Here is a 26,162-nt window from a genome sequence, read left to right as displayed (position 1 = left end):
TTTATGGAAATAGGGTACACAAAGGCAAATGCTATACTATAGACGTCCGTCAGCGGGGATATACGCAACTTAATCGGCAATACGCCAGCCAAAAAGCAGGCCTTGACCGCCTACGAAGTTCTCGAAGTTCTACGAACTACGCCAGTGTGCTCCTTTTCATCCACCATCTTGTTGATTTCTGAGATTGTTATGATCGTCAATCTTGGGTTGGCAAATGGAGTGTTACTCTGTCCCGGGTATGAGGTGGACACAGGACACTATCTGAGTTTCGAGTGGATTTCTACACAATTTGGTGATCGACGTGGCGCCCACCTCATACCTATACTATTTGGTTAGTGGCTCGGCCCACGATGCCGATTTTGTGCGCAACATTCGCCAGAAGCGTTTCGGGAATGTGCCAGAAGCCGCCAAGGAGGAGCCCAAGCAGATCACTCGTAAGCGTTCCCATAGCCCCATGATAGCCTGGGAATCCTACGATGATGATGTGATGGTGGGACAGAATATTACGCCCACAGTTTCGCTTTTGAGCAGCGAGTGAGTCCGATGATGAGCAGCAGGAGGCTGCACCTTCCAGCAAGTGCAAACGCTAGGCTATAACCAATTGTTATCCTATTATTATAAAACATTTTTAATTAATCATTACTCAACCACAACACCACCTAACCCACACACTTATACGACTCTAGCGTGATGGGAACTCTGAGAGTTTTGGAGAGAAGGCGTAGGCAGGAGACGGAGTAGGAGCCTTCGAGTGTGCGAAGCAATGCTTTGCGGCCCGCACTCAAAATTATACCCACTAGTGTAAGAATGTAGTTTTAAAGCAAGAAGACTTGAATAGAAGGAATAAACGAATGAATGAAAAAACGAGAAGGGACGTGTGAGACGCTTCTTATGCGTCACAACTTTTATACCCGGCACTCAGGACTACATCTAGATGTAGAAGACATCGCCAACCACTAGATATCGTTCACATTACAGAACACGTAGTAAAAAGCCTACTAAATAAAATGCATCAAAAAATTGGATCAGTTAATCCTATTTTCCAATTTATGAGATATTTAAAACAACAATAAAATTGGTACTTTTTCCCTGCACATTCTGTGCAATAATGACCGCTAGGTTTCACAGCAGATTTTTCGAAAGTGGCGCCATCACTCTTTTTCTAATACATTTTTCTATAACATGTATGTTCTATAGCAACAAACTTCTGTCAGTATGTCGTAAATGCAACAATTCAATAGCTTAATGCTACAAATTCATTTTACTTATACAAAGTACTTATTGCTCCCGGCCATAAGCCCTTTGCGCTAATTTGGCGTAAACAGCCACCAAAACTGGTCATTGGGACAATAGTGGATCTGCACCTCAGCTGTGTTTTGTCAAATTTTAAGTTTTTTCTTCATCTGTCATCTACATCTACAACACTTCTACCAACACGCTCGCCGCCCTTCCCTAAACCCACATACTGCTGACTTGCGGAAGAGGCAGAGGCAGCGCCCTCACACAAAAAAAAAAACAAATATAAGCTGCGGGGCGGGGTGGGTTAAAAGTCGGAAGAGGAATCGTCAGGGGGAGGGCAGAGGCAGGGGCCGAGTGAAGCAGAAGCAGAGTGCGAATGAGAGAATGTAAAAAGAGCAACAAAAGCTGCGGGACAGGGTGGGTTTAGCCACTGGAAATTAATTTCTCCATTGTGGCTATAATAATGATCCGATCGGATCCCAATTTGGTGATCTGATAGATATGGCCATTCACTACGGAATGGCGTTTTTAGTTTATCTTCAAAATTGTAGGTTTGGGAGGTTTTCGCCATTTTGCGGGGCGGAAGGGGCGTGGCTCATTTTTGAAATACACTGGTTTCAGTGTGAGCATATGTGGCTGTAGCTCTTATAGTCTCTGAGAACTAGCCGACAAACAAGACGGACAGATGGACAGACAGACATGGCTCTATCAACTCGGCTATTGATGCTGATCAAGAATATATATACTTTATGGGGTCGGAAACGCTTCCTTCTGTGCGTTACATACAACCGTTATTCGCACAAATACCATATACCCTCTTTCCTCTTCGAGTACCGGGTATAAAAACACCTACCGGTTTCAATTGTCAATTAAAGCAATTGTCAAATACGTAGCAATCCATTCCCATTCACGTAACGTTGTATGCCATCTTTGTTGGTTAACCTTCTCAGTTTTCAACTTAATTTGTAAACATTCCAGCAAAAGGATGTCTGGAAAACCAACAAATTTTGTGGAGAATTGATTGATAAATCGAATAAAATTATAGTTTTAGCGCGGAGAATTCTAACTAGCTAGTTGTATCAAATAGAACATAAAAATTGAGGACAATTTTTTAAGATTTACGGTATATTTACAGTGTATTTTGAAAATTTAAAGGTTTATTTCGGTAATTCGGTATTTCGATAATGCCGCGGTCACACTGCTGCTTAGCCCGCCTAGAATTTTAATAAATAAAAATTATATTTAATTTGTGAGTTTTTTTTTGTTATTGTGGTTAATTTTTAAGGGGTTCGGGCAGTGATTAGAGCTGTGGGAAACATTCTTGTTGGAGAAATAGCAAATGGAACACTTGACGAGCTGATAAGAGGCACTGTGTGAGGAACCAATCTCAACGCTAAAGCTGAATCGTAGATCGGCATAAATAAAAGGCCATTTCTCCAGTCAAATCCCCAGCTTATCATCATTCCAAGCAACAGCTGGCAGGGAAACACCGTTCTCTACACGTAAATAATCCCTCTATTTACATACATATTTGAGTGTGTGAGTGCCTTAAAAAAAATTAAATTTCGCATCGCTTATACATAGATATTTCGCGAGTCTAATCAAAATTCAGTTTCATTATGCAACGTCACTGAACAGCGCACAGCTCCAGCATTCAGCATACAATTCCCTCCCAACAATTGCATTTAACCAGTGATATTATTGCAAAGATATCTCTTAGACACTCAGACACAAAGTGCGTGCTTATCAGCCACATCAAACTATTGGCAACACACGCAGCCCCCACGATAAGGGATCATAAAATCTAAAGAGTCACATTTCTTACAGATGCTCCGAAACTGTCGCAGCGCTCTGCAGCGAAGCCGCCTACTCCTCACAGCCAAGGAGTGCCGACAGCCAGAACGCCAAAAACAGAGCGCCGCAGCCGCCAGCAGTAGCATGGAGAAGTTCGATCTGCCCAAGCGCCTGCAGGGTAGCACGCCGAGCGTATGGAACGAGTACATCGCATTGGCCATGCAATATAAGCCCCTGAATCTGGGACAGGGCTTCCCCGATGATGTCGCCCCCGAGTATGTGACGAATTCGCTGGCAGACATCGCCCACGATGCGAATCCGCTGCTGCATCAGTACACGAGAGGATACGGACACGTGCGTCTGGTGCAAGCCCTTTCCAAGTTGTACAGTGGACTCGTGGGACACGAGCTGAATCCGCTGAGTGATATCCTCATCACTTCGGGTGCCTACGAGGCACTGTACTCGTCCATCATGGGTCATGTGGATGTGGGCGATGAGGTGATCATCATCGAACCCTTCTTCGATTGCTACGAGCCCATGGTGAAAATGGCGGGTGGAGTCTCACGTTTCATTCCATTAAATCTGGTAGGTTTGTCGAGCCATAGATCGAGCCTTTCATTTGCTTTTTCATATTCAGCGCAAAACAGAGGAGGGTGATCCGATTAGCTCAGTGGATTGGGTGCTAGACGATGCCGAGCTCGAGGGTCTATTCAATGCGAAAACCAAAATGATCATCCTGAATACGCCGCACAATCCTATAGGTAAGGTCTTTAACCGCACGGAACTGGAGCGCATTGCCGAGCTGTGCCGCAAGTGGAACGTGCTGTGTGTCTCGGACGAGGTGTACGAGTGGCTGGTTTTCGACGGAGCCGAGCACATACGCATCTGCACGCTGCCCGGTATGTGGGATCGCACCATCACGCTAGGCTCCGCCGGCAAGACCTTCTCTGTCACTGGCTGGAAGATCGGATGGGCCTACGGGCCGTCCCAGTTGATCAGGAATCTGCAGATGGTGCACCAGAACTCTGTGTACACTTGCCCCACGCCCCTGCAGGAGGGTGTGGCGCGCAGCTTTGAAGTGGAGCTGGCACGCCTGGGCACACCAGAAAGCTACTTCCTCAGCCTGCCTCGCGAGCTGAAGCAGAAACGCGATTTCATGGCCAAATTCTTGTCAGAGGCTGGAATGCGCCCAACCATTCCCGAGGGCGGATACTTTATGCTGGCCGACTGGTCGCCTCTGGCAAGCAAAGTCGATCTGAGCTCGGAGCCGGACAAGCACCGCGACTACAAGTTCACCAAGTGGATGACGAAGAACATGGGACTGCAGGGCATCCCGCCGAGTGCCTTCTACAGCGAGCTCAACAAGCCGCTGGGTGAGGACTTTGTGCGCTATTGCTTCATCAAGAAGCAGGAGAACCTGGACAAAGCAGCCGAGCTGCTCCGAAAGTGGAAATAAGGTACCAATCAATAAACGAATTTAATGCAATCGAAGTCGAAATGCTCCCTCCCCCCCGAATGCAGTAGCTAGTAGCCTAGGGCCTAACCTAGGAGGGGAGTGGGTGCTATTACATAATCAAGAGACAAACAACACGCCTGCCATTGTGTGGTGGTAGCCTTACTCCAATCTCATTTTATTAGCAATCCAATAACATTTTCATCCGCACCGTTCTTTGGATGTGTAGCTAGTGTCTCCGTGAGGGTATTGTGTATCGTTTTGCGTGTTCATTATACTAAGTGGATGGTCAGCTCGGTAGCGCTGCTTAGAGGTCGTACACCGACTTGAGGGCAAGTTCGGGTTGGTCGTAGCCCAGCTCCTCGATGGTGGGGATGCCCAGCTCCTTCAGGGTGGGGGTGATTTTCTCCAGCAAGTAGGGGTAGAGGGTGGCCTTTTGGTCACCGCACTTGTCCTTGCAGCCCTCCAGCCACCTGATGGCCAGAGCAATGTCGTTGACACGGCGAGCGCCGCGCAGGCCAGCCTCGATGATCTTGGGGCTGGGCACCAGATCCATGCCCAGCAGATCGTTCATGCCCTTGCGGATCTCCCAGCCGTCGATACCTTCGCGGCTGAAGTACTTCTCGTAGCGCTTGTCGAAGTCTTCAGCAGACTCCTCAGATCCGTGCAGGGCACGAACGGCAGCGACGCGCGACGAGGTCACGCCAATGGTGCCACGGATGGCGTTTCCAAGTTTACCGGCTGTGATGCGCAACATGGCTGTCGAAAATGCAGTTAATCAATATTAAATTTGCAAAAATTTGGTTAAGTAATCGCTCGGACTCACTTTTTTTCTTGACGTATGCCCTATAAAATATACTGCCAGACAGTCATAAATATACCGAAATAGACAGCCTCATTTTCAAGGTATATCGAAATATACCGAAATATATTAACCGATTTTGATATTCTACTTAATATTACCAGCTAGTTATGGTTCTTGCGCTAAATCTATAAGTTTATCTGATTGAAGAATCAATTCTCCATAAGATTGGCATGTTTTCATGACTTCCTATTATTTTGGAAACAGTGCTTTTCATTTTTTGCCTGTTGCTGGACCATACAAATTTAGGCTGCCAACGGTAAAAAAGTGAATGGGAATGGACGGCAGCTCGAATAAATTGAGTTGACGGAATAGTTATAGTATGTCCGTATACAATTGGCTTTTTTTTTATATTGCTATATTATCGTATATTTTGGGGGGTCACATGTTATTAGCGGGACTTTTTTGGCGATATATTTCTGAAATACTTCACACAATTTATAGTATATTTCTGACTGTTTTCTATCGATAAGTCTGCTGTCACACTGTCCGTCACTACAATTATTCAGCTGAAAATCGCGTTGTACGCTGAAAAAGAAGGCAATAAATAAGTGCTCCGGCTTAATAACCCAGTAACTAGCAATCAATTCAACAACAGAATGTCGGCAGCAGCAGGGTAAGTGCATTAATAGGAATTAGCAGCTCACTTTTCGGAAAAGCCCCTGCAATGCCTTTTGTGGCTTCTTTCTTCGACGCGTGCTTTGTTCCAGTGGCGGTGGCGTCCATTTTTCGGGGATAGCTATGATTTGCGCGGTCCAGTCTTTGGATAGTTTCCCTCTCTATATGGCCGCCCAACTGAGTCGGCTAGTGTGCTGCTGGTGGGCGTGTCCCGTGCGCAACTGCATTGCGATATTTTTGGGGAAAAACTTGAGGGCCAGCGTTTGAGGTTATGTTTGGTTTGGCGCTAGTTCTGTGTATTTTCGGCATGGACTCTCGTGCTCGCCGCCCGGCCTTGTGAGCTATGTGTGTGCAAATGGATCGCCGAGCGATTAGCATATAGATTAGCGATTAGCATATAGTTTGCACTTTGCCTTGGTTTCCAGAAAACTCGACGACGCTATCCCGCCGCCGCCGTTGCTGTGGACCGGCATGTTGCGTTGTTATGGCACCCCGCACTGTGCAGCCTCTCCTGCTGTAAATTATATCTGTTCATAAATAAATTCAAGAATCTGTTCTCTATTTGCCGCTTCAGATCGATTCCGCCTCCAGTTTCCTGGGCCCAGCGAAGCGACTTGGTCTATGTGATCATCGATGTTGAGTGCAAGGACATCGAACAGAAGTAAGTGACCTCCAGATCCCATTCGCTAGCTTTAACCGATCCTAACCGTTCTGTCTTGCCCACAGAGTGACAGAGAACAGCTTCAGCTTCAAGGGTGTGAACGCACTGGATGCGTCGAAGAAATACGAGGTCACGCTCAACTTTTTCGGTACTGTTGATCCCGAGAAGGTGACCAGCAAGAACATCGGGCGTTGCCTGGAATTCACAATACCCAAGAAGGCGAGCGGACCCTTCTGGCCCAGTCTGACCACGGACAAGACGAAGCTGCACTTCCTTAAGGCCAACTTTGCCAAGTGGCGCGATGAGTCCGATGATGAGGAAGGTGAGATCCTCGACTCTTCTCTGTTGAGCAAGCAAAGCATCTAATCTATTTTAAATGTTCCTCGAATATCAGCAGGTGACGCCAAAGACAATGGAATGTTTGGCAACTTCCTGAGCAATTCTGGTTCTGATTGGAACAATAAATTCGACGACTTCAATGTTGACGATGAGGAGGAGGACTCCGATGACAACATCCCGAGCCTCTCCCAGAACGATGACGAAGATGAGGAGGCCGGCGAGGGTGACAAGAAGCCGGCTGCTTAGAAAGTTTGCCGGTGTCAAGCATTTTGGAGTAGTCTTAGCGTTAGCCGAGGCGCTTATACCATTAAGTCCACACAAAACACACAGCAACACTCACACACACACACTATCTCTCCCCACTCTCACACACTACACACGAAAACACGAACACACAGCAATCATATGAAAACATCCGCATACGCATGCGTGCATACACTATTCCAAAAAGAAACCCATTTAACTTAACTGAATATTGGATGCGTATTCAGGTGAGGCGAGAGATGTTAACAAAAAGTAAAACGAAACGGAACAAAACACATTTGGCGCCGACAAGAAAACCATAAGTTTTACGCTAGAACTTAACAACAAGAGAAAAGCTACAACCAATTCATTGCAAAAAAAGTGTTTGCAGTTTATTATTTTTGTTTCCTGTAAATAAAGGAAATTACAATAAATAAAAACGTAAAAGATAAGCATCACAATACAATTCATTGGGAGGTGGGATCTCTGCTCCTAATGCGTTATCGATGTATCGATAAATTGTATCCTGTTGTTGCTGTGACAACGCGGGCACGCTTTAAAAACAATATTGCGGAGCATCAAAGTAAACAACGAAATTTCTTACAAAACAAGTGATATATTATTGTTGCTACAGCTACATTAGGAAATAGCTTCGTCGCAATCATGATGACTGGTGCGGCACCCCCAACAGAGCGGCGACTAGCCTTTGTGGCCGAATGGTATCAGACCGAGGCTGCCATCATTCGCACCTTCCTGGTCACCTACTTTGTGGCCGACAAGGCTGTGGAAGTGGTAAGTCGTGAATGCTGTATGCTCTGTTATAATTTGATAGCTAGTCTGTGGTCACTCCTCAGTTTGATCAACGCAGCAAGAAGACATTTCTGCGACGCACAAAGATACCGGAGCTGACGCAGCGTGACTTCTTTGTGGGCTCCAAGATCAATGTGTTCGGCCGGCAATTCGACATCGTTGACTACGCGGACGAGTCGACGCGCAGCAACTTGGCCAAATATCGCAAACGGTAAGGGGAGCTCTCTGTTCTATAAATGAATCCTATACGATCCGCGCATTTTCCATAGAGGATTCGTGCTACTTAAGAGCCACATGTGGCAGAAGCATCTGGGCAAATTCCTGAAAACACTGATCCAGAACAAAATTAACATAAATAACGGACAGATGGTCCAGTTCACATCCAAAATGGTGACACAGTTCCTCTCCGGGAAGCCCAAGACCGAAGTTGTATCCTCGTGAGTATTACCCACAGTTTTTCTTGGGGGACTTTTAAATCACACGCCTTCCCCGCCCTGCCCTGCCAGCGTCCTGATGAACGAACTATTGGCCGGCCCGGCCATCAGCCTGGAGCTGATCGGCGACAATGTGGTGGAGATAATGTCCGCCTGTGTCAAGTACAAGGGTGGGGACAGTGGCTCGTCCTCCTCCATGAAGCTGTCGTCCAGCCTGGAGCAGCTGTTCGGGCAGGAGGATGTGTGCTACGGCATCTACTGTCCCGATACCGAGGAGGATGTGGCCATAGACCTGAAGTTCTTCTTCGAGGAGCGCCACAGCATCATGAAGGAGTGTCTATTCAAGGGCACAACGCTGGCCATCATCAAGCCGCATAGCATTAAGGACGGCCTTCTGGGCGACATCATTGACGACATTCTGTCCAACGGCTTTAATGTGACGGCCATGCGCATGATTCTCATGGCGCGCATAAACTGCGAGGAGTTTTACGAGGTCTATCGCGGCATCCTGCCCGAGTACATACCCATGGTAGCGCAGCTGGCCAGCGGCGTGTGCATGTGCCTCGAGATCGCCTCTTCCGATCCTGGAAAGAGCAGCCACAGCGACTTCCGTACCTTCTGCGGTCCGATGGACCCAGAAATCGCCAAGCTGCTGCGTCCCCACACCCTACGCGCCAAGTTCGGCAAGTCCAAGGTGCTCAATGCAATTCACTGCACTGATCTGCCAGACGACACCAATCTGGAGCTGCAGTACATGTTCAAGATTCTCGACTGAAACCTAAAACCTTCCCAGTTTAGTTGTTTAGTTGATATTTATTTTCAGTTAGTGTGTGTGTGTGTGGGTGTGTGAGGGTCTGAATAAATTACAAGTACAATTGCATTACTAACTCCTAGAAATGAAGTGCCTAGATGCTGTCGCTGCGACTTGTGCTGGGGATATCCAGCTCATCCGAGTCGGAGCCATCCAAGCAGCCCCTCAAATACAGACCGCCCTTACGCTCCTGCAGCGTGTAGTCGTATGCGAGGAGTGCAAAGATTATGATGCACACCAACATGATCACCGCGTAGAAAAAGTACTCGGCCATCTGGGAACTGAGCAGTCCCAGCTCGGTAACCACAACCACAATGAGGTTGCCGAAGGCATTGTTCAGGAACCACGTGGCCGTCACCACGGACTTCATGGACGCAGGCGCCTGCGTGAAGGCGAACTGCAGCCCCGGAATGGACAGGAGCAGTTCGCCCAGCATCAGCAGGAAGAACTGCGGCAGCTGCCAGGAAATGTTGATCGTCTGGATGGGCGCATTCTATACGAATACAAGGGAGCGAGATTGGTGAGTATTGCAGGGCAATCTGTCATTGCCATTTGTAGTCTAACCATAATCTCTTGCTGTAGGGCGCCAGCACAGAAGAAGGAACCAGCGGAGCAGATGCCGCCCACAGTGACGCTGTTCAGGGGACTTAGCTCCCAATTGAAGTAGCGACGGAGCAATGGAACAGTCACGTACTGCCACAGCGGGATGAGCATGAAGAGGAAGATGGGGCCCGCAGCCTTGGCTTGATCCGGCTGGATGACCACCCCCAGCACTGTGGTGTTCATCATGGCCGCCTGGAAGGTCCAGCTGGAGTCCTGCTGGGCCAACAGAGCGAAGTAGAATGGAAGTGGAAGAAATAGCTTTGAGATCTAAATGGAAACATGGGAGAAGTTATCAAGTAAAAGATAATCTAGCCACTGAGCGACCGCTACTTACCCTCAGGACCTTGGAGACGTCGTTTACGAAGCCCTCGTCATAGACACCAATGGCATTGTGCAGCCAATAGCTGGAGCGCTTGTTGGACTTGCGACGACGCCACTTCGTCACCAGGGCCGTCTTTATACAGCCACAGAATTTGAAGAGTATATTGTCATCGGCCAGCTTCTCGGTCTTGTAGAAACATTTTCCAATCAGAAATATGACTGGAAACGGTGGAAAACTATTAGGACCAAGGATGGATGATGGATAATCACTTACGCCAGGCCATCAGGAAGGCGCTTTCGAGGGTGCCGAAGACGGCAGGGTAGCATTCCGCCTTGTCAAAGCATTGCGTGTTGGTCCGCACCAGCGGTGGCAGAATCTTGCTCAGAAAGATGCCAAAGTAATAGACGAAATAGTAGAAGGAGAAATACTCTGAAAGATGGACAGCCTGTTCGGGCATCTTGAACTGAAGGGCGCCCAACGACGTGATGCAGGCGCGGATCGAGCCGTTTCCCACTGCCAGGAACAGCAGGGCAATCGACACTAGCAGGCTACAAATATTGGCAATGCAGTCAGTCAGCCTCGCTGTGATCGAAGCGCGAACTTACATAATTGGTACTTCCATAGAGGGCAGCGACGTCATGGTCAGCAGCAGCCATCCGAAGGCGTAGAGGAAGCAGAAGGCGGAAATTGTGCGCACATTTCCCATGTAGCTGTCTGCCAGAACGGCCCCGATAATGGGGCAGAACTGGCCGAAGAAGTTGAATATGTGCAGCACCACCGTGGAGAAGCTCTCCGTGAAGTTGAGATCATCGCGCAGATAGAGGGCGAGAATGGCTGCAATTGAATAATAATCGGAATCGAATTATTCAATACACTCAGATTGATGTACTTATGGAGCATGAAATGAAGGTCATCGCCAGTGCAGGGGCCTGGAAAATGTCTGGGATGCAGCACCAAAATTTCCTATCTCCTTTTTGATGGAAAAATTCCTCGAAAAATAGGGAAAGGGAGCAGATCTTCAAGTTCTTATCAATGCACTTTATTATGCATTGTCAATACATATGTATTGTGTATTTATGTATATGTATGTGTGTACATATGCTCGCATCTGGCACTGATAAGCCAGGCTTTTGGCATATGGTCAAGACAAGGCAAGGTGATTGATGCGCGGCTGCTGGTTGGGTTACTCACTGCGTATGCCGTTCGCGGCAAAGGCCTCGAAGAACTTGGTGGCGAGTATAAAGTACACGGCGCGCGGGTACCGGTACTCCATGCGAATAGGTGGGGGAGCAAAGCCATAGTTGGGCAGAGAGCTGCGTTGGCGCGACTTTAGAAGTTTTCGCTCACTGTTCTGGCTCTGGCCCCAGGCTCCCCACTCGATGTCCCGTCCCTCCGGCTCATAGCTGGCCTGCGTGAGCTCCGCAAGGGCTGGCAGGGCTACAAAGATAAACACCAAGAGAAGATTGTGGATATCTGGCTTTATCTTATCACCATCAGCCATCAACTCACTTTCTTCGCTGCCGATTTCTGTTGCTCGAAACATTTTCCACAGAAGCGCTGCTAATCCGACGTGCGTGAACTGACGAGAAGAGTACCCAGAGAGACCCAATATTCGAGCTTGTTGTTGGCTTATTTGTTTTTCTGGCGGCGGATCAAGTTACAGACTTGCGGCTTTTGTGGGTCTGCCCTGCCACAATGAGCTGTATTGTAAATCTGTGCCGTGACTGACGACCGCTGATGAGCGCGGACGAAGAGCTACTAGCTTCTCGCTTTGTACACGACACGGGCGCAAGAGCAAACACTGCGATAAAGGCCAGCAGCCAGCCAGCCAATCAGTGCAGTTACAATGGAGCTAGAACTGGGGAAGGGGAGTTAACGCTACAGGTTATCTCTCCCCTTCAACGGCTACAGCTGATAAGTCCAAGTCGCGCTTAGTCAGACGTCTACCAAGTCACGGGACCAGGCTCAGCTGACTGACTGACTGGCCGACAGACCCACGGGCAGATAGGGATGATGGCACTAAAGAGATCCGTTTTACAGTCGCTGTCTAATGTTTTTGTACAATGGATTTTTATTAAATTACGCACAAGAAATTAAAACTAGACGTGCTTGGAGTCGAGGCCTTGTGGCTGGTTGATGATGGTCGAAGGTCCACCGATGAAATTCGCAAATATTGTCGCACCAAATGAGCCAAAAATAGGAGAAACACTCGGAAGTTGGGGGGCCGAGGCTGAAGGTGCTCTCACACCAGTTTTTTTGCCTCGAAGAAGCTCTTCAGGTGGCGCATCTGCCAGAAGCCCATGCACACGAGGACAACGGTCTGGGCCAGGGACCACCAGAGTACGCGCGAGTTGGTGCTCTCGCTAGTGTGACGGAAGCGCTCCTCGCGATAGCGCTGGTAGTTCTGCTCCTTGGTGATTTGCTCCACCTGGTCGAGGAGCTGGCGAATACGCAGCTGCAGTTCTGTCAGCTTCTCCTTCTGGGCCACATTGGCGTAGTCGATAGCATGCTCTCCCACCTGGATGTCCAGGTGAACGCGCAGTTGGGCCCCGCTGAACCAGGCCGTGCTGTTCGAGTACATGCAGATTACATGCTCGCCGGGCGTGTGTGAGGTGAATGAAATGCGGCCTTGGGAGCTGTACACACGGGAGAGGATGATTTTGTCGTCGCTGTCACGCACCTCCACATGCATGCCGATGCCTGGGGATGAGGGCATAAAGCCATTGGAGCGTGGATCGTATAGTTCCACCTTGTAGTTGACTGCGGATAGAGGAAGGCGTGTTTAGAGACTGCGTTGGCACTGTTGACCAGACGATGCCCGCTTACCTATCACAGTGGTTTCGTCGGGAACCTCCTCAATAAAGCACTTCCGCTCCGTCTCCGATATGTGGAAGTAGAGTCCGCAGGCACTTTGAAGGGCGCACAGCAGCAGGGCCAGGCAAATGAACTGATCTGGCATTTTGGAAAAATTTGTTATAACTTTTTCCACTAAATGTATAAGTTAAGCTCGCCGACACGTCATGAGAAAAAGTGCCAGATCGAAAGTGTTTGACATAGAGATGGCAGCGTGACAGGAATCTCGTTCCCGCAAATCATGTAAGTTTTTAATTTTCGTAGTCTCGTTTCCCATAAGAATTAAATTCAGAGTACCTCTAAAACAACAATATAGTTGTTGGCTTTCAACCCGATCTATTTTAAGCACGTTGAACTACTTTACATTTCCATTAAACAGTTATTTACACATTCGCCCAAATTTCGCCTACGCCATGCCATCCCTGACAACAAGTTTCTTACGGCTGGCAACGCTGCCGCAACAGCTGGAATTTCATGCCTGATGGCAGTGCCGAACATCTGCCACATTTGTTGACGTTTAACTTTTTTCCAATAAAATTCGTGAATCTGTAGTTCTGTTAGATAATGGACCTGATTCTTCTCGTGGGTGTCGCCGTGGCCCTGCTCTTCGTGATCTTGACAATATTTTTCCTGCAGAAAAAGAAGGGCGACACAGGTAAGGAGAGAAACCTTTGGGTTCACACATAAATTATTATTTTTTTTTGCTTCCAATAGAAACAAAGGAAGCCGCTGCGCCACCGCAACGTGGCGTCCCGCTGCGAGCCCAGGAGGGTGTGCCGCGTCGGGCCCAAATTGCCCGCAATCAGCGCAACCGACTGCGCCAAAATGCTCCTGCTGGAGCTCCGCCTGCAGCGGCTGCCGCCCAGATAGCCGACCCTGAGGGGGAAAATGACGATGAAAATCCCGATGGCGGTGGCCAGCGTGTTCTACAAGGTGCTGTGCTTGACGAGAAGATAGGTGCGAAGAAGCGGGCCAAGATGGAGGCCAAGGAACAGAAGCGTCTGCATCGGGAGCAGGAGCTGGTCGATAGAGAGCAGCGGAAGGTGAAGGAGGCCAAGGAAGAGGCTGAGCGCAAGCAGCAGGAGGATATCCAGGAAGAAGCAGAGCGCCGAAGAGCCGAGGCCGAACGTCTGGCAAGGGAGGAGCGCGAGCGCAAGGAGCACGAGGAGTATCTGAAAATGAAGGCCGCCTTTAGCGTCGAAGAAGAGGGCTTCGAGGAGGGGGACGCGGACGATCAGGATAATCTTCTGGCCGACTTTATACAGTACATCAAGGACAACAAGGTTGTCCTGTTGGAGGACTTGGCCGTTGCCTTTAAGCTAAAGACCCAGCAGGCCATAGAGCGCATCCAGGACCTGCAGGCCAACGGCACCATCACGGGTGTCATCGACGACCGCGGCAAGTTCATCTATGTCTCAGAGGCGGAGCTGGCGGCCGTGGCAAAGTTCATAAAGCAGCGTGGCCGCGTCTCCATTGCGGAGCTGGCTGAGAGCAGCAACAACCTGATAAACCTAACGCCCGTCTCAGCTGTTGCTGGCGAGGGCACCTCGTGATAAAATGTGTAAGCCATTTATAAATTCAATTTTTTATTTAGATGCACTGTTAAAATAATAACGAGAACAAATGAACACAATTCTAAGTCCTTCAATTAAATCTGGATCGTTGGCCGGAAGGGACTCGTAGCGTTTTTAAATACAAGCTGAAATATTATGACGTATCTTTTGGGGTTGGCTTTAGTTGAAATAAGGGTTGCGTACTTTCAGGCGGAATAGAGCAAGAATTGGAAATTTGATGAAGTATCTTTATGGTTAAGGTTTATTTGTAAAATCATGGCCTACTTTCAGGCGTAATTTCAACAATAACAAAAACAATCTTTGTTGTACAACAATTGACAACAACCGCAGGGCTGTTTTGGTTTGTTGTGTTCTCCGCTAGTTGTGGACCGATCAGGACGTGCGACGGCTCCCAGTAATTGTAATCCCTGTAAATGTAATTTACTTCATTGAGTACATACCAAGGACCAATGACCAAGGATTTTCTCTCATGCCACATTAGTCTTGTTTTCTCCGTTATTTACGAGACGTTCAGGCCGTGTTCTGGCTTCTGGTTATCTGAAAAAAGTCCTTGAGCCTTGAATAAGGACTTCGGCCGCCTATTCACACACAAATAATTTTCTCAGATATTTGTGGAGTGATCTTTGAGTGTCTTGGCTTCTTGTGGTTACATCCCCGATCGAATTAGTCCCGAAATCAAGTAAAAACGGACAACTTTAGGTCTTTAAAGCTATTAATCTTTGTTATACTAAAAATCGGATCTTGTAACAAATTCAGGCTAAATCTAATTCATATCATCGTCGTCCTCGTAGTCGTCCATTTCGTCGTCATCCTCGTCGTCGTCGCTGGTCACATCGGGGTCGGATGCCTGGGCCAGGCACTTGAGGCACTGGCAGACGAATATGTAGTTCTCGCGCAGCACCTTGTGGCGAGAGTGGCGGCTGCGCTCCAGCTGACAATCGTCCAGATAGGAAATACAGATTTCGTCACCCTCCTGGATGGGGGCCAGAGCTTTCAGAACGACAATATCGTTGGAGTAGGGGAACGTCGAGCAGGCGTTCGGCACACAGCTGTGGTTGATCTTGCTCTGCAGCAGGTACAGACCGGAGCCCTCGTTGTTCAGGAATTCGCCAGCGACTGTCAAGAGAGAAAAATAATATTAGCAGAAATCGAGTGAGTATTCAAAGTTGCACCCACATTCTCCGACTTTCGAGTACAGATCGTCGATGACAGTGTCCAGGGCAGTCTTGTCCGAGTTCGGCAGCGGCAGGTCAGACACCTTTGTCACCCACTGTGCCAGCACGCTGGTGGCGATTCCCTGGCTGTTTGTACCCATAATACCCATGAGAGTTTTAAATGCGTCTGGTGTGGTAAACTATAGAATAGGATAAAACGCACGTAAATATCTGGTTAAAGAATCCCTGGTGGTCCCCCCCAATTACAATGGCAAACTCCTCGGCGGCAAAGGCCTTGCAGAAGGCGCCGTAGAGCTGGTCCATCTGCTGCTCAAAGTTCTCGCCCAGCATTTTGTGGTAAATCTTCTGCTCGCGATTCACAATCAGCGCTTGGAAAGACTGCAGCTGCTCGAGAAACTCTGACTTCTTGCTGCTTTGCTGGTACATGGCCATCAGGCGTACGATTAGCATGATAGTGCCCGTCTCTGGGGGATAGTGCATCTTCTTCCAGGTCTCGTTTAGCACATTGATGGGATGTGTGTCGTCCGCGCGAAAGACGCCCATGCAGGCCACACGGTGGTAGCGCTTCTGGGCTTCCATCAGACAATCCTCTGAGCAGTAGCGCACCTTGCACCGCTGGCACTGCGTGAACTGGGCCACCCAGGACGCGGTGGGGTCATGCTGGAGAAGCGGCACCTCCAACTTCGCATCGCTAGCCAGGCGACGCACGTTTTCAAGCACAGTCTCCAGGGGCCGCATACAGTGGTCGCACGCCGCATAGCCGTAAGCCGCATTCCACGAGAATTGGCTGGACACAAAGGGCTCCTCCTCGAAGATTATCTCGTCCGTAGCATACGATTTGGTGGCCACCATGGCACGCCCCTGGTGAAGGGATGTTAATGCAGCTGGACGTGTAGATAATGGCATGAATCGCTTACCTTGCCGGGAATGTCCCGTATCTCAAAGTGGTTCATTTTGGCGCAAAACAAAAAAGGAAAACAAATTTCCAATTGCACGTGTGTTTTGGCTTGTTTGCCATTCACAGGGAAGGGTTTGAATCAGCTGTTCTGTGCCTGTCTGTCGTTAGCCAGCACTAAGAATCTTACCCGCCAAACTTACATACATTACATATTCAGATTTGAATCTGATCTGATTTGACTATTCTTCTTGACGATCTTGGCTTTGTTTTCCTTCATTTATTAAACCTTAATACTATTTATAGATGTGGTTCTTAATATAGTTGAATCAATTCAGGCTACACATCTCTGTGATGCAGTGTGCATTGTTTACAAGTGACTACAAGAGTCGAAGCCATCAAATGTGGAGAACGAGAGAAAGCTACGACCGCACAGTGAGAGAATCACTTCACACAGTAAGAGAGAGAAAGAGAGAGATATCAGTGGCGAACCCGTCACAGAAAACGCAAGATAACGCGAGAGATATATAGAGAGAGAGAGAGAGAGAGGGAGAGAGCAACGTTGAGGCATGAGCTTTGAGGGGCAGACAAGAATTCACCCGAGGCATGGAGCGAGCCAGCATTAACAGTCGACAGACCGAGCGTGAACACATCACAGTCGCAGAAGCGTACTCGAGTCGGTGGAACACGTCGCGCCATGTGGAGGCGAACCCCAATCAAATCCAAATACTGATTACGAAATTTGAATACGAGTGTTTACTTCGGGAACTACATGGATACTACGAGTGTACATACAAATTTCGATGGATAAAGAATAGATACGTGTAGTTCCTGTGTGATATAGTCACAGATTCCGGGCCCATTGTCTGTCTGTCTGTCAATGAATGGACTGTGAAACGGGTTCGTCGCCACAAGTGTATCAAAGCAAATGTCAAGAGTCAGTGCAGGTGCGAGTGGAAAAGTTTTGGCCGCCTTGAACGAAAATAGAAATCGGAGTCTGCTTGCCGGCTATACGAACGGAGATCTGTATCAAAATCTCTCGCATTTCCATCTGGTATCTGCTGCCCGGTCGCTAATGTCCAACTAATTAATAATTAGAGACAAGCGCGTGTCCATAATGGTTTTGCCGATTCACGGATCTACGGATTGACGGGGCACTAATCAAATTGGATCTCAATCGAGATTGAGAACTCAAACTAATTCCCCCTAGTGTAATGTGAAGCAATATCATAAGTACATACAAACACACATACATATGTACATATAAGGACGGTCCAGTCATCCCATATAAAGTGCAATCTATTTAAATTGAAACCAAACACAGTTCCAATAGCCAAGCCAAGCAGCGTCCTCCAACATGCAGTCGATGAAATCCAACGAACTGCCGGAGAATCCACGCGAGACCTCCAATCCCCTTTCGACGTTGATGTTTTGGTGAGTATCAAGGGAGTGCGGTCGGGCTATAGCGGGGTTGGTGTTGCTGTTGGGGAATGTGGGCTCTAATAGAACAGAACTTCCCCGCGTGACAACTACATTGTATATGTCTGACATGATGATTATTTCATTCAATGGCTCGCTTAATTTGCATTGCCCAAGTGATGGAAACTCTGGAAACTCTATCAAACTCTGTCTCTCTTTTTCTTTGGGGTTGGGAACTAGTCCAATGATAACACGATTGAATATATGACACTGAGCAGGGACACAATTTCTTTCGCTAAAAGTGAAAGAAGAGAGGTACATCGAAAAGGTACATACAATCAATGTATCCACATATATGCACATACATATTCATTTATAAATATGTTCTCGTGTGTATCTCTCGGATAGCAACCGCTTTCATTATTACCCTCTGATAAGATTCAAAGAATGTCAGGCTGTGGTGTCATAACATCGTAATAACTCTATCGCTATCTATGGCTCTTGGATATCTATATATATGTCTAACTGTGGTCTCGTTCTACTCTCATTAAACCCCAACCCCAATCGGATTTCTCTGCGGCATGAAGCTTTGCCATGCCCGTTCTCTTCAAAGGAAGGAAAAAGACCCTGGAACAACAGGATCTATATCGGGCACTCGAGGAGCACAAGTCAGGTGGGACACATACACACACACACACAAAGACTCAAGAAACATTTCATTTTCCTTTTTACTTTTACTCAACCAGACTCACTGGGCGATCGACTATGCGCTGCATGGGATGAGGAGGTATCAAAAAATGAGAATCCCCGCCTGGGACGCGTTATGACCAGAGTCTTTGGATGGCATTTGGTGGTCACTGGGGTGCTGCTGTTCCTCCAGGAATTTCTCACCAAGTGAGTTTCCACTAACAACACTGCGACCACTAACTCTTACCTTCGCAGGGTCACTCAGCCCATCTGTCTGTTTGGAATTATGGCATACTTTTCTGGTGCCGATGAGGATCTGTTCAAGGCGCAGCTCTATGCCAGCGGCCTCATTGCTTCCTCCGTGTTTACAGTGTTCTTTGGGCATCCCTACATGCTGGGACTCCTACATCTGGGTATGAAGATGCGCATTGGTGAGACCACTTCACATATCTTCATGGCTGCTTGCGGAGTAAACATTTCGTGCTTTCAGCTCTGAGCAGCCTCATCTATCGCAAGTCCCTGCGCCTTAGTCGCACTGCTTTAGGGGACACGACGGTAGGCCAGGTGGTTAATCTGCTCTCCAACGATGTGGGACGCTTCGACTTGGTCCTCATCAACGTACACTACCTCTGGGTGGCTCCACTGGAGCTCATTGTCGTCACGTACCTCATGTACATTGAGGCAAGTGACGGAGAGAATGTCTTAAAGATCTTTCCCAACCATTTTCCCCTCATTTGTTGCTGCAGATTGGCGTTTCCTCGCTGTTTGGCGTTGCCGTGATGCTCCTCTTTCTGCCCTTTCAATCGTATTTGGGCAAGCGGACGAGCGTCCTCAGACTGATGACTGCCCTGAGGACGGACGAGCGTGTGCGGATGATGAACGAGATCATCTCGGGCATTCAGGTGATCAAAATGTATGCCTGGGAGAAGCCGTTCGGGAAGCTGGTGGAGTACACGCGCTTCAAGGAGATGCAATGCATCAAGCAGGTCAACTACATCCGTGGCATCCTCATCTCCTTCGCCATGTTCCTGTCGCGCATCTTCATCTCCACCAGCCTCATAGCCTACGTGCTCCTGGGCTATGTCCTGACGGCCGAGAAGGCCTTCTTCGTCACCGCCTACTACAACATCTTGCGGCGATCCGTGACGATGTTCTTCCCGCAGGGAATCTCGCAGTTTGCGGAGCTGCTCGTCTCCATCCGCCGCCTGGAGACGTTCATGCTCCATCCGGAGACGCAGGTGCGCGACAAATCCCTACTTCAAAAGGAGCAGCCCGTGAGTGGAGACAGCCCAAAGAGCAACGGCCTAGCGGAGAAGCTGTTGGACTTTGAAGGGTTCACGGCCAGGTGGGGGAGCCAGAGTGCAGAACCCACGCTAGAGAACATCAATCTGCAGCTGGGACGCCGCAAACTGGTGGCCGTCATAGGACCGGTGGGCGCTGGCAAATCCAGCTTGATTCAGGCGGTTCTCGGGGAACTGCCCGCCGAGATGGGCAGTCTCAGTGTGCACGGAAGCTACTCGTACGCCTCGCAGGACCCGTGGCTCTTCACGGGCACTGTGCGCCAGAACATCCTGTTCGGTTTGGAGTGGGACAAGCACCGCTACCGCACTGTCGTCAAGAAGTGCGCCCTGGAGCGGGACTTTGAGCTGCTGCCCTACGGCGACAAGACGATCGTTGGCGAGCGAGGAGCTTCGCTCTCCGGCGGACAAAAGGCGCGCATCAGCCTCGCCCGAGCGGTGTATCGAAGGGCAGACATATACCTGCTGGACGACCCGCTCAGCGCAGTGGACACGCACGTGGGGCGCCACCTCTTTGAGCAGTGCATGCGCGGCTACCTGCGCAGCGAGCTGGTCATCCTCGTCACACACCAACTGCACTTCCTGGAGCACGCGGATCTCATTGTGATTATGGAGAAGGGACGCATCAGCGCCATGGGCACCTACTCCTCGATGAAGCGCAGCGGCCTGGACTTTGCCAAGCTTCTGACCAATCCCAACAATGTGGACGATGCCATAGATGAGCTGGAGGTGGCTGTGGGCGACCAGATGGATCTCCTCAGCGTGCCGTCGCTGAGCAGGCGTGGCAGCGGCAAGATCAGTCGCCCCACCAGCCGCAACAACAGCTTCACCTCGCTCAGTTCCATGGCCGAGTCGATGGCCCAGGAAGCGGCGCTGCAGATGCAGGAGACGCGGGTGGAGGGCAAGATCGGCACGGGGCTCTATAAGGAGTACCTGTCGGCGGGCAGCAGCTGGCTTATGCTCTCCTTCCTGCTGTTCCTCTGCCTGGCCACGCAGATCCTTTGCTCTGCGGCTGATATCTTCCTCTCTTACTGGTAAGTGTGAATTCTCTGCTGGATTGGGAGGCCTCATCGCATTGCCTTTCTCTTGCAGGGTCGACAAAAACAGCAACAAGGCAGAGATGAGCTCGGATACTGCGGACATGTACTACTTTGCGGCCCTGAACGTAGCCGTCGTGGTCTTCACCCTCGTGCGGACGATGCTCTTCTACAAGATGGCGATGCGCAGCTCCACAACCCTCCACAACGCCATGTACCGTGGCATCACGCGGGCGGCCATGTACTTCTTCAACACGAATCCCTCCGGCCGCATTCTCAATCGCTTCTCCAAGGATCTGGGGCAGCTGGACGAGCTGCTGCCCAGCGTAATGCTGGATGTGGTTCAGGTCTTTCTCACGCTAGCTGGCATCATCATAGTCATCTGCATCACGAATCCGTACTACCTTATCCTCACGCTCGTTCTGGCGATTATCTTCTACTACATCCGCGAGTTCTACCTAAAGACGTCTCGCGACGTGAAGCGGCTCGAGGCGGTGGCCAGGTCCCCGATATACTCCCATTTGGGAGCCACCATCAGTGGACTGCCCACCATCCGGGCATTGGGGGCGCAGAAGGCGCTTATCGCGGAGTTTGACAATCTGCAGGATCTGCACAGCTCCGGGTACTACGCTTTCCTGGCCACCAATCGGGCCTTCGGCTACTACCTGGACTTGTTCTGCACGCTCTACATCGTCATTATAATTCTGAACTACTTCATCAATCCTCCGGAGAGCTCCGGCGAGGTGGGTCTGGCCATCACTCAGGCAATGGGCATGACCGGAATGGTGCAGTGGGGCATGCGACAGTCCGCGGAGCTGGAGAACACAATGACCGCCGTGGAGCGGGTGTTGGAGTACGATGAGATCGAGCCGGAGGGCGAGTTCGAGTCGGATCCGAAGAAGAAGCCCTGCGAGACGTGGCCCGAGGAGGGTGAAATCATTGCCGAGGATCTCAGTCTGCGCTACTTCCCCGACCCGCAGTCCAAGTACGTGCTCCGGGCCCTCAACTTCCGCATCCTGCCATCGGAGAAGGTGGGCATTGTGGGACGCACAGGAGCCGGTAAATCCTCGCTTATCAACGCTCTGTTCCGGCTGTCCTACATCGATGGCACCATCCACATCGACCACCGCGACACGGCCGACATCGGGCTTCACGATCTGCGCTGCAAGATCTCCATAATTCCGCAGGAGCCCGTGCTCTTCTCGGGCAGCATGCGCTACAACCTCGACCCCTTCGAGGAGTACAGCGACGCGAAGCTCTGGGACGCCCTCGAGGAGGTGAAGCTGAAGCCCCTGATCATCGAGCTGCCCAGTGGGCTGCAGAGCAAGATTTGTGAGGGCGGCGCCAACTTCAGTGTGGGCCAGCGGCAGCTCGTATGCCTCGCCCGTGCCATTCTCCGCGAGAACCGCATCCTGGTGATGGATGAGGCCACGGCCAATGTGGATCCCCAAACAGATACGCTCATTCAGGCGACGATTCGGAGCAAGTTCAAGGATTGCACAGTGCTCACGATTGCCCATCGCCTGAACACAGTCATGGACGCGGATCGGGTGCTAGTGATGGACGCTGGACAGGTGGTGGAGTTCGGCTCCCCCTATGAACTCTTGACGAATTGCGAGTCAAAGATCTTCCATGGCATGGTCCTCGAGGGTGGCCAGAGCAGCTTCGATGGTCTCCTGAAGGTTGCTGAAAAGGTGAGTTGTTGGTTGGTCCCACTCCTCGAATTCGATAATAACTCACCTCCATTGCAGGCCCATCTGGAGTCACGGAAATCCAAGTCGGAGTAGACCAGCCCTCTCCTCAACTAGCTCTAAGCTCATACAATAAGGTGTACGTAGTTAATCGTCAGATTACATTAGAAGGGTCTCAGGATCAAAGTAGTTTGCCAGTCGCTAAAATCGATGTTGCTGTCCCACATCCTCATTTATCACCGCCAGAGCGACAGGCACACAGACACAGAGATCGGGCTGCAGGGTATCTGCCGAAGCTGCATTTAACTTAGTTGCTACTTAAAGTATTATCTTACTCTTCGACAGGATAACACATTCATTCACAAACTACTAAGACGATAAACACATTTAATTTAGTTCAGGGTTAAGTGTAGATTAAACATTAGTTTGCTCATCGCTCTCAGACGATGACAATTCTTTGTTACGCTTGGAGGATGAGGTAGGGGTAGGTCTAACCTGCAGAGATCCTCGGAAGAAAACACTCGCCACGCAGGAGCACAGTAGGAGAAAGACCACAGCAGTGCTGATCAGGATGACAAGCACCACAGATGGATGAGACGCGGGCCAGAAGCGATCATGGTTGACGAACAGGAACAAACATAGTCCGGCGTTACAGGTGAGCATCAGGCAGATGAAGATTGAACGGATATTCTTGCGCGCGTATTTGCTGCGGGCATACATGCTGGACAAGATTACAATGGACGGAATGTAGATCTTCAAGAGGACAAAGAACGCAGTGAAGCCGTAGCAGCAGTCCTTCGCGAAGAGTCGTGCAGTGGAGGGGGCAAAGGTGAAGCTGGCGATCCAGTGGCCAGTGCAGTGCAGCGAGAGGAGGAAGTAGAGCAGAGTAGAGAACGAAAAGCAATAGGCGCGAGCCAAGTTCTCCTTCGGACACACAGTCTTCGGCTCGTTCTGCTCCTCTATCCCATCTTCTTCCATTTGTATCTGATCCAGTGCGAAACCGCGAAGCTGCTTTGTCTCTAGGTGGACTTCAATCCCCATCTGATATTCGATGATCAGCGCCTGGGCGAAGAGGGAGGCGAACGAATCGCTGAGCAGCGTGTGTAGGGTCGTCAGGTCGAAGCAGATTCGCTCTAGGCGTCGTTTCGGGGTCAATCGCTTGCCGTAAGGCACCGATCCAAAGGCATAAATGAGGTGCGTCCAGCAAACAGCGTGCAGAAGGAGCGGCACTGACTCGGTATCCCTCAGATACATTCCATAGCCACCGATCAGCAATACGCCCGCGTTGATGATCCACACTGCTGCGCCATGCTTCTCGCCGGAGATCAGGGGACGCAGAATCGCCAGGGCCATGCTCGCTCCCTGCAAGTACATTCCATATTGGATTGTCAGCGAGAGGACCGATGGGTACTGCAGGTAGAAGAGGATGGCGCTGAGGCAGCAGACCAGTCCCATCCATGCCAGGAATCTCGAAGAGAACTTCTTGAACTGGCTACGATTGTAGAAGCACACAATGCCCACATATAGAAGGCAGAGGAAGTCCCTCCGGTAAATTGAAACGATGAAGCACACAGTGGAGACGAGGATCCACTTGAGGTGCAGCAGGCCCAGTCGAATGCATGGCCGTCCGGCCAGGGCCATGCACCAGATGTAGATGGGCAGCAAAATGCAGAAGCCCGTCAGCAAGGGTATCTTCTGCAGGAGAATCACCACGCTGAACATCACACCCAGTGCCCCGATCATCACAGTAGTCCACGAGACAAGTTCCATGCTCTCTGGCGGCTGACTGGACTGGCTCCCAGACTGCTGCTTGGACACTTGGCCCAGCAGACAGTAAATCCATCCCAAGAGTCCAGCCATCGTGGCAAGCAGCAGCGGAATGTGATAGTAGCCATGGTAATACTTTAGGCTCTCCTGCGCCAGTGTCGCAGCCTTGTCGATCGTCTGCAGAGTCTCCTGCCATATGCCCAGCCGCACCTGTCGATCCATTTCGAGGCGTAAGCTCTCGATACGGTGTTGGTCCAAGTGTTTGTACTGCGGCAGAAACTTGTAGAAGAAAGCGTTCTTATGGTGGCGCAGCAGGAGCTGAGCCTGGGCCAGTAGCTGAAGCGCATTCAGGTGAGATGCCTGCGCCTCCTGCTCCATGGACACGTCCAAGAACCCCGATGGCAGCCTACCCAAATTGTTCACTGGCGGCGGCTCACCGATCAACGCAGAGATGATGGCCGTCAGTTGAATCTGCTGCAGCTCGATGCGGGGCCGGTGCTGTGGCAGACCCCCGTTGTGGTTGCCATTTTGGGCAACTCCCGAACCCCAGAGGAAGAAGGGCGTTTCGGTTTCGTCACTGGATCCAGCCACATTGGAGCCTGATAGAGGACAAATAACAAAGGAAACAATAAAGAGTTCACTGAACCCACCCGTCTGGCTTATCCCATGGCTCGACGTCATCAGATATGCAGTGCGGTTGTCGTCGAAGGCGCTCTCGATCAGGTCATAGGCTTCGCGGATGCCGCGCTGTGCAGAATGTAGCCTCTCTCGATACCGCTGGCTCAGGGGGCTCTCCGCAGCGATGTTTCCCAGATTTACGAAGAATATCAGGGACGTCTCACTTCGCAATTGGTCGACCGTGGAATTGATGGAAAGGTATGAGCAAAGCTGAAGAAGGGCCCAAGGCTCCATTGGCTTGGGACCAGCACTGTTATCCTGGAACATTCCGAGCGTTAATTTCTTTGCGAATATATTCGTCTGACGTTCTATCCAGCACAAGGCAGTCTTGCTGCGATTGAAGACAGTGTCGTGTGCCGGCGGGTTCCATTGGAAGCCAGTGCGGAGCAGTGGTGGACTCTCGTAGAAGCCACCAAAGATGGCAATCTGTCCTGAGCGCACGAGGGTGGGCACACTGCCTCGGGATATTCCCACGAGGCCTTGCTTCGCAAACACCTCCCGCAGGTGAGGCACAGAGCTGCAGTTATCCGCGAAGAATGACTCGGCGCTCAGGCCATCGGTGAGGAAAACAACCAGACGATTCGCCGGCGGACCGATTCCCAACTCCGGAATCTTCTGCTGGGGCTTCAGGTTGGACAGCAAACGTCCCTCAAAGTAGAGGTGCAGCAGGCAGCCGAGCAGCAGGAGCTGCACCACCACAGCCTGCACTTTCCACATGTCCACGAGCGTCTTTAGTTTTCCGAGCAGTCGCAATGCCACACGGCGATACAGCAGTAAAATTATATTTCCTATTATTGAGAGTGGGATTTGAAGCAGGACGAGATACATTTTCGATCTACACGAAATTCACGGCCTGCTCTGTCTACACGATAGTTGCCTGTGGCATGTGGCATGCAGCA

At 50.1% G+C, this 26,162-nt stretch overlaps 10 protein-coding genes across 13 annotated transcripts; 5 read left to right on the top strand and 5 right to left on the bottom strand.

The window, feature by feature from the left end:
* The first annotated feature begins 2,541 nt into the window (after nucleotides 1–2,541).
* Nucleotides 2,542–4,524, top strand: LOC117590017 (kynurenine--oxoglutarate transaminase 3). 3 transcript variants are annotated; one of them, XM_034282305.1, is made up of 3 exons: nucleotides 2,542–2,610; nucleotides 3,067–3,618; nucleotides 3,671–4,524. In XM_034282305.1, the coding sequence occupies exons 2-3, from the start codon at nucleotides 3,067–3,069 to the stop codon at nucleotides 4,487–4,489; spliced, it is 1,371 nt and encodes a 456-aa protein (XP_034138196.1). In that variant the 5' UTR covers nucleotides 2,542–2,610; the 3' UTR covers nucleotides 4,490–4,524. The 3 variants fall into 3 exon arrangements, with proteins under 3 accessions (XP_034138196.1, XP_034138194.1, XP_034138195.1); XM_034282303.1 differs by having other exon boundaries at nucleotides 2,608–2,741; XM_034282304.1 differs by lacking the exon at nucleotides 2,542–2,610 and adding an exon at nucleotides 2,820–2,974.
* Nucleotides 4,525–4,632: 108 nt separating this feature from the next.
* Nucleotides 4,633–5,282, bottom strand: LOC117590019 (cytochrome c oxidase subunit 5A, mitochondrial). The gene has a single exon (XM_034282308.1). The coding sequence runs from the start codon at nucleotides 5,241–5,243 to the stop codon at nucleotides 4,794–4,796; it is 450 nt and encodes a 149-aa protein (XP_034138199.1). The 5' UTR covers nucleotides 5,244–5,282; the 3' UTR covers nucleotides 4,633–4,793.
* A 524-nt stretch (nucleotides 5,283–5,806) lies between these two features.
* LOC117590113 (uncharacterized protein CG16817) lies at nucleotides 5,807–7,527 on the top strand. Of its 2 annotated transcripts, none has more exons than XM_034282464.1 (4): nucleotides 5,807–5,964; nucleotides 6,541–6,627; nucleotides 6,693–6,949; nucleotides 7,025–7,527. In XM_034282464.1, the coding sequence occupies exons 1-4, from the start codon at nucleotides 5,948–5,950 to the stop codon at nucleotides 7,210–7,212; spliced, it is 549 nt and encodes a 182-aa protein (XP_034138355.1). In that variant the 5' UTR covers nucleotides 5,807–5,947; the 3' UTR covers nucleotides 7,213–7,527. The 2 variants fall into 2 exon arrangements, with proteins under 2 accessions (XP_034138355.1, XP_034138354.1); XM_034282463.1 differs by having other exon boundaries at nucleotides 5,808–5,964; nucleotides 7,022–7,527.
* Nucleotides 7,528–7,843: 316 nt separating this feature from the next.
* On the top strand, nucleotides 7,844–9,340 carry LOC117590169 (nucleoside diphosphate kinase 7). Its single transcript, XM_034282564.1, has 4 exons — nucleotides 7,844–8,001; nucleotides 8,064–8,230; nucleotides 8,289–8,456; nucleotides 8,526–9,340. The coding sequence occupies exons 1-4, from the start codon at nucleotides 7,873–7,875 to the stop codon at nucleotides 9,226–9,228; spliced, it is 1,167 nt and encodes a 388-aa protein (XP_034138455.1). The 5' UTR covers nucleotides 7,844–7,872; the 3' UTR covers nucleotides 9,229–9,340.
* Nucleotides 9,027–11,954, bottom strand: LOC117590168 (peptide transporter family 1). The gene is made up of 8 exons (XM_034282563.1): nucleotides 11,699–11,954; nucleotides 11,381–11,626; nucleotides 10,795–11,023; nucleotides 10,463–10,737; nucleotides 10,202–10,407; nucleotides 9,829–10,134; nucleotides 9,342–9,757; nucleotides 9,027–9,037 (listed from the first exon to the last, which is right to left on the bottom strand). Exons 1-7 carry the CDS (start codon nucleotides 11,730–11,732, stop codon nucleotides 9,359–9,361), a joined length of 1,695 nt encoding a protein of 564 aa, XP_034138454.1. The 5' UTR covers nucleotides 11,733–11,954; the 3' UTR covers nucleotides 9,027–9,037; nucleotides 9,342–9,358.
* A 283-nt stretch (nucleotides 11,955–12,237) lies between these two features.
* Nucleotides 12,238–13,237, bottom strand: LOC117590172 (transmembrane emp24 domain-containing protein eca). Its single transcript, XM_034282568.1, has 2 exons — nucleotides 13,016–13,237; nucleotides 12,238–12,949 (listed from the first exon to the last, which is right to left on the bottom strand). The coding sequence occupies exons 1-2, from the start codon at nucleotides 13,146–13,148 to the stop codon at nucleotides 12,432–12,434; spliced, it is 651 nt and encodes a 216-aa protein (XP_034138459.1). The 5' UTR covers nucleotides 13,149–13,237; the 3' UTR covers nucleotides 12,238–12,431.
* A 263-nt stretch (nucleotides 13,238–13,500) lies between these two features.
* LOC117590171 (DDRGK domain-containing protein 1) lies at nucleotides 13,501–14,670 on the top strand. Its single transcript, XM_034282566.1, has 2 exons — nucleotides 13,501–13,697; nucleotides 13,757–14,670. The coding sequence occupies exons 1-2, from the start codon at nucleotides 13,607–13,609 to the stop codon at nucleotides 14,593–14,595; spliced, it is 930 nt and encodes a 309-aa protein (XP_034138457.1). The 5' UTR covers nucleotides 13,501–13,606; the 3' UTR covers nucleotides 14,596–14,670.
* Nucleotides 14,671–15,310: 640 nt separating this feature from the next.
* Nucleotides 15,311–16,856, bottom strand: LOC117590170 (SET and MYND domain-containing protein 5). Its single transcript, XM_034282565.1, has 4 exons — nucleotides 16,709–16,856; nucleotides 16,038–16,652; nucleotides 15,793–15,970; nucleotides 15,311–15,732 (listed from the first exon to the last, which is right to left on the bottom strand). Exons 1-4 carry the CDS (start codon nucleotides 16,742–16,744, stop codon nucleotides 15,380–15,382), a joined length of 1,182 nt encoding a protein of 393 aa, XP_034138456.1. The 5' UTR covers nucleotides 16,745–16,856; the 3' UTR covers nucleotides 15,311–15,379.
* Nucleotides 16,857–17,327: 471 nt separating this feature from the next.
* Nucleotides 17,328–23,187, top strand: LOC117590165 (probable multidrug resistance-associated protein lethal(2)03659). The gene is made up of 8 exons (XM_034282560.1): nucleotides 17,328–18,120; nucleotides 18,693–18,778; nucleotides 18,852–18,999; nucleotides 19,048–19,223; nucleotides 19,283–19,473; nucleotides 19,539–21,124; nucleotides 21,183–22,821; nucleotides 22,879–23,187. Exons 1-8 carry the CDS (start codon nucleotides 18,044–18,046, stop codon nucleotides 22,912–22,914), a joined length of 3,939 nt encoding a protein of 1,312 aa, XP_034138451.1. The 5' UTR covers nucleotides 17,328–18,043; the 3' UTR covers nucleotides 22,915–23,187.
* Nucleotides 23,188–23,209: 22 nt separating this feature from the next.
* On the bottom strand, nucleotides 23,210–26,121 carry LOC117590166 (GPI ethanolamine phosphate transferase 1). Its single transcript, XM_034282561.1, has 2 exons — nucleotides 25,236–26,121; nucleotides 23,210–25,184 (listed from the first exon to the last, which is right to left on the bottom strand). Exons 1-2 carry the CDS (start codon nucleotides 26,089–26,091, stop codon nucleotides 23,233–23,235), a joined length of 2,808 nt encoding a protein of 935 aa, XP_034138452.1. The 5' UTR covers nucleotides 26,092–26,121; the 3' UTR covers nucleotides 23,210–23,232.
* Nucleotides 26,122–26,162: the final 41 nt, after the last annotated feature.

Source organism: Drosophila guanche, unplaced genomic scaffold (genome assembly GCF_900245975.1).
Source record: "Drosophila guanche unplaced genomic scaffold, DGUA_6, whole genome shotgun sequence".
Classification (NCBI taxonomy): Eukaryota; Metazoa; Arthropoda; class Insecta; order Diptera; family Drosophilidae; genus Drosophila; species Drosophila guanche.
Note: the sequence above shows the minus strand (reverse complement) of the source record. Positions and strands in the feature narration are given on the sequence as shown.

Bases quoted from the DNA above. Each gene is read 5' to 3' on its own strand.
- LOC117590017 (XM_034282305.1), top strand. From the start codon at position 3,067: ATGCTCCGAAACTGTCGCAGCGCTCTGCAGCGAAGCCGCCTACTCCTC. The intron at 3,619-3,670 runs GTAGGTTTGTCG...TTTCATATTCAG, and splicing joins GTTTCATTCCATTAAATCTG to CGCAAAACAGAGGAGGGTGA.
- LOC117590019 (XM_034282308.1), bottom strand. From the start codon at position 5,243: ATGTTGCGCATCACAGCCGGTAAACTTGGAAACGCCATCCGTGGCACC.
- LOC117590113 (XM_034282463.1), top strand. The intron at 6,628-6,692 runs GTAAGTGACCTC...TCTTGCCCACAG, and splicing joins TGCAAGGACATCGAACAGAA to AGTGACAGAGAACAGCTTCA. The intron at 6,950-7,021 runs GTGAGATCCTCG...CTCGAATATCAG, and splicing joins TGAGTCCGATGATGAGGAAG to CAGGTGACGCCAAAGACAAT.
- LOC117590166 (XM_034282561.1), bottom strand. From the start codon at position 26,091: ATGTATCTCGTCCTGCTTCAAATCCCACTCTCAATAATAGGAAATATA. The intron at 25,185-25,235 runs GTGGGTTCAGTG...GTCCTCTATCAG, and splicing joins CCATGGGATAAGCCAGACGG to GCTCCAATGTGGCTGGATCC.
- LOC117590168 (XM_034282563.1), bottom strand. From the start codon at position 11,732: ATGTTTCGAGCAACAGAAATCGGCAGCGAAGAAA. The intron at 10,738-10,794 runs GTAAGTTCGCGC...CAATATTTGTAG, and splicing joins TCTATGGAAGTACCAATTAT to CCTGCTAGTGTCGATTGCCC. The intron at 10,408-10,462 runs GTAAGTGATTAT...CACCGTTTCCAG, and splicing joins CGCCTTCCTGATGGCCTGGC to TCATATTTCTGATTGGAAAA.
- LOC117590171 (XM_034282566.1), top strand. From the start codon at position 13,607: ATGGACCTGATTCTTCTCGTGGGTGTCGCCGTGGCCCTGCTCTTCGTG. The intron at 13,698-13,756 runs GTAAGGAGAGAA...TGCTTCCAATAG, and splicing joins GAAAAAGAAGGGCGACACAG to AAACAAAGGAAGCCGCTGCG.
- LOC117590172 (XM_034282568.1), bottom strand. From the start codon at position 13,148: ATGCCAGATCAGTTCATTTGCCTGGCCCTGCTGCTGTGCGCCCTTCAA. The intron at 12,950-13,015 runs GTAAGCGGGCAT...CTCTATCCGCAG, and splicing joins CGACGAAACCACTGTGATAG to TCAACTACAAGGTGGAACTA.
- LOC117590165 (XM_034282560.1), top strand. From the start codon at position 18,044: ATGCAGTCGATGAAATCCAACGAACTGCCGGAGAATCCACGCGAGACC. The intron at 19,224-19,282 runs GTGAGACCACTT...TCGTGCTTTCAG, and splicing joins GGGTATGAAGATGCGCATTG to CTCTGAGCAGCCTCATCTAT. The intron at 21,125-21,182 runs GTAAGTGTGAAT...TTTCTCTTGCAG, and splicing joins GATATCTTCCTCTCTTACTG to GGTCGACAAAAACAGCAACA.
- LOC117590169 (XM_034282564.1), top strand. From the start codon at position 7,873: ATGATGACTGGTGCGGCACCCCCAACAGAGCGGCGACTAGCCTTTGTG. The intron at 8,231-8,288 runs GTAAGGGGAGCT...CATTTTCCATAG, and splicing joins TTGGCCAAATATCGCAAACG to AGGATTCGTGCTACTTAAGA. The intron at 8,457-8,525 runs GTGAGTATTACC...CTGCCCTGCCAG, and splicing joins AAGACCGAAGTTGTATCCTC to CGTCCTGATGAACGAACTAT.
- LOC117590170 (XM_034282565.1), bottom strand. From the start codon at position 16,744: ATGAACCACTTTGAGATACGGGACATTCCCGGCAAG. The intron at 16,653-16,708 runs GTAAGCGATTCA...TCCCTTCACCAG, and splicing joins TACGGGACATTCCCGGCAAG to GGGCGTGCCATGGTGGCCAC. The intron at 15,733-15,792 runs GTGGGTGCAACT...CTCTCTTGACAG, and splicing joins GTACTCGAAAGTCGGAGAAT to TCGCTGGCGAATTCCTGAAC.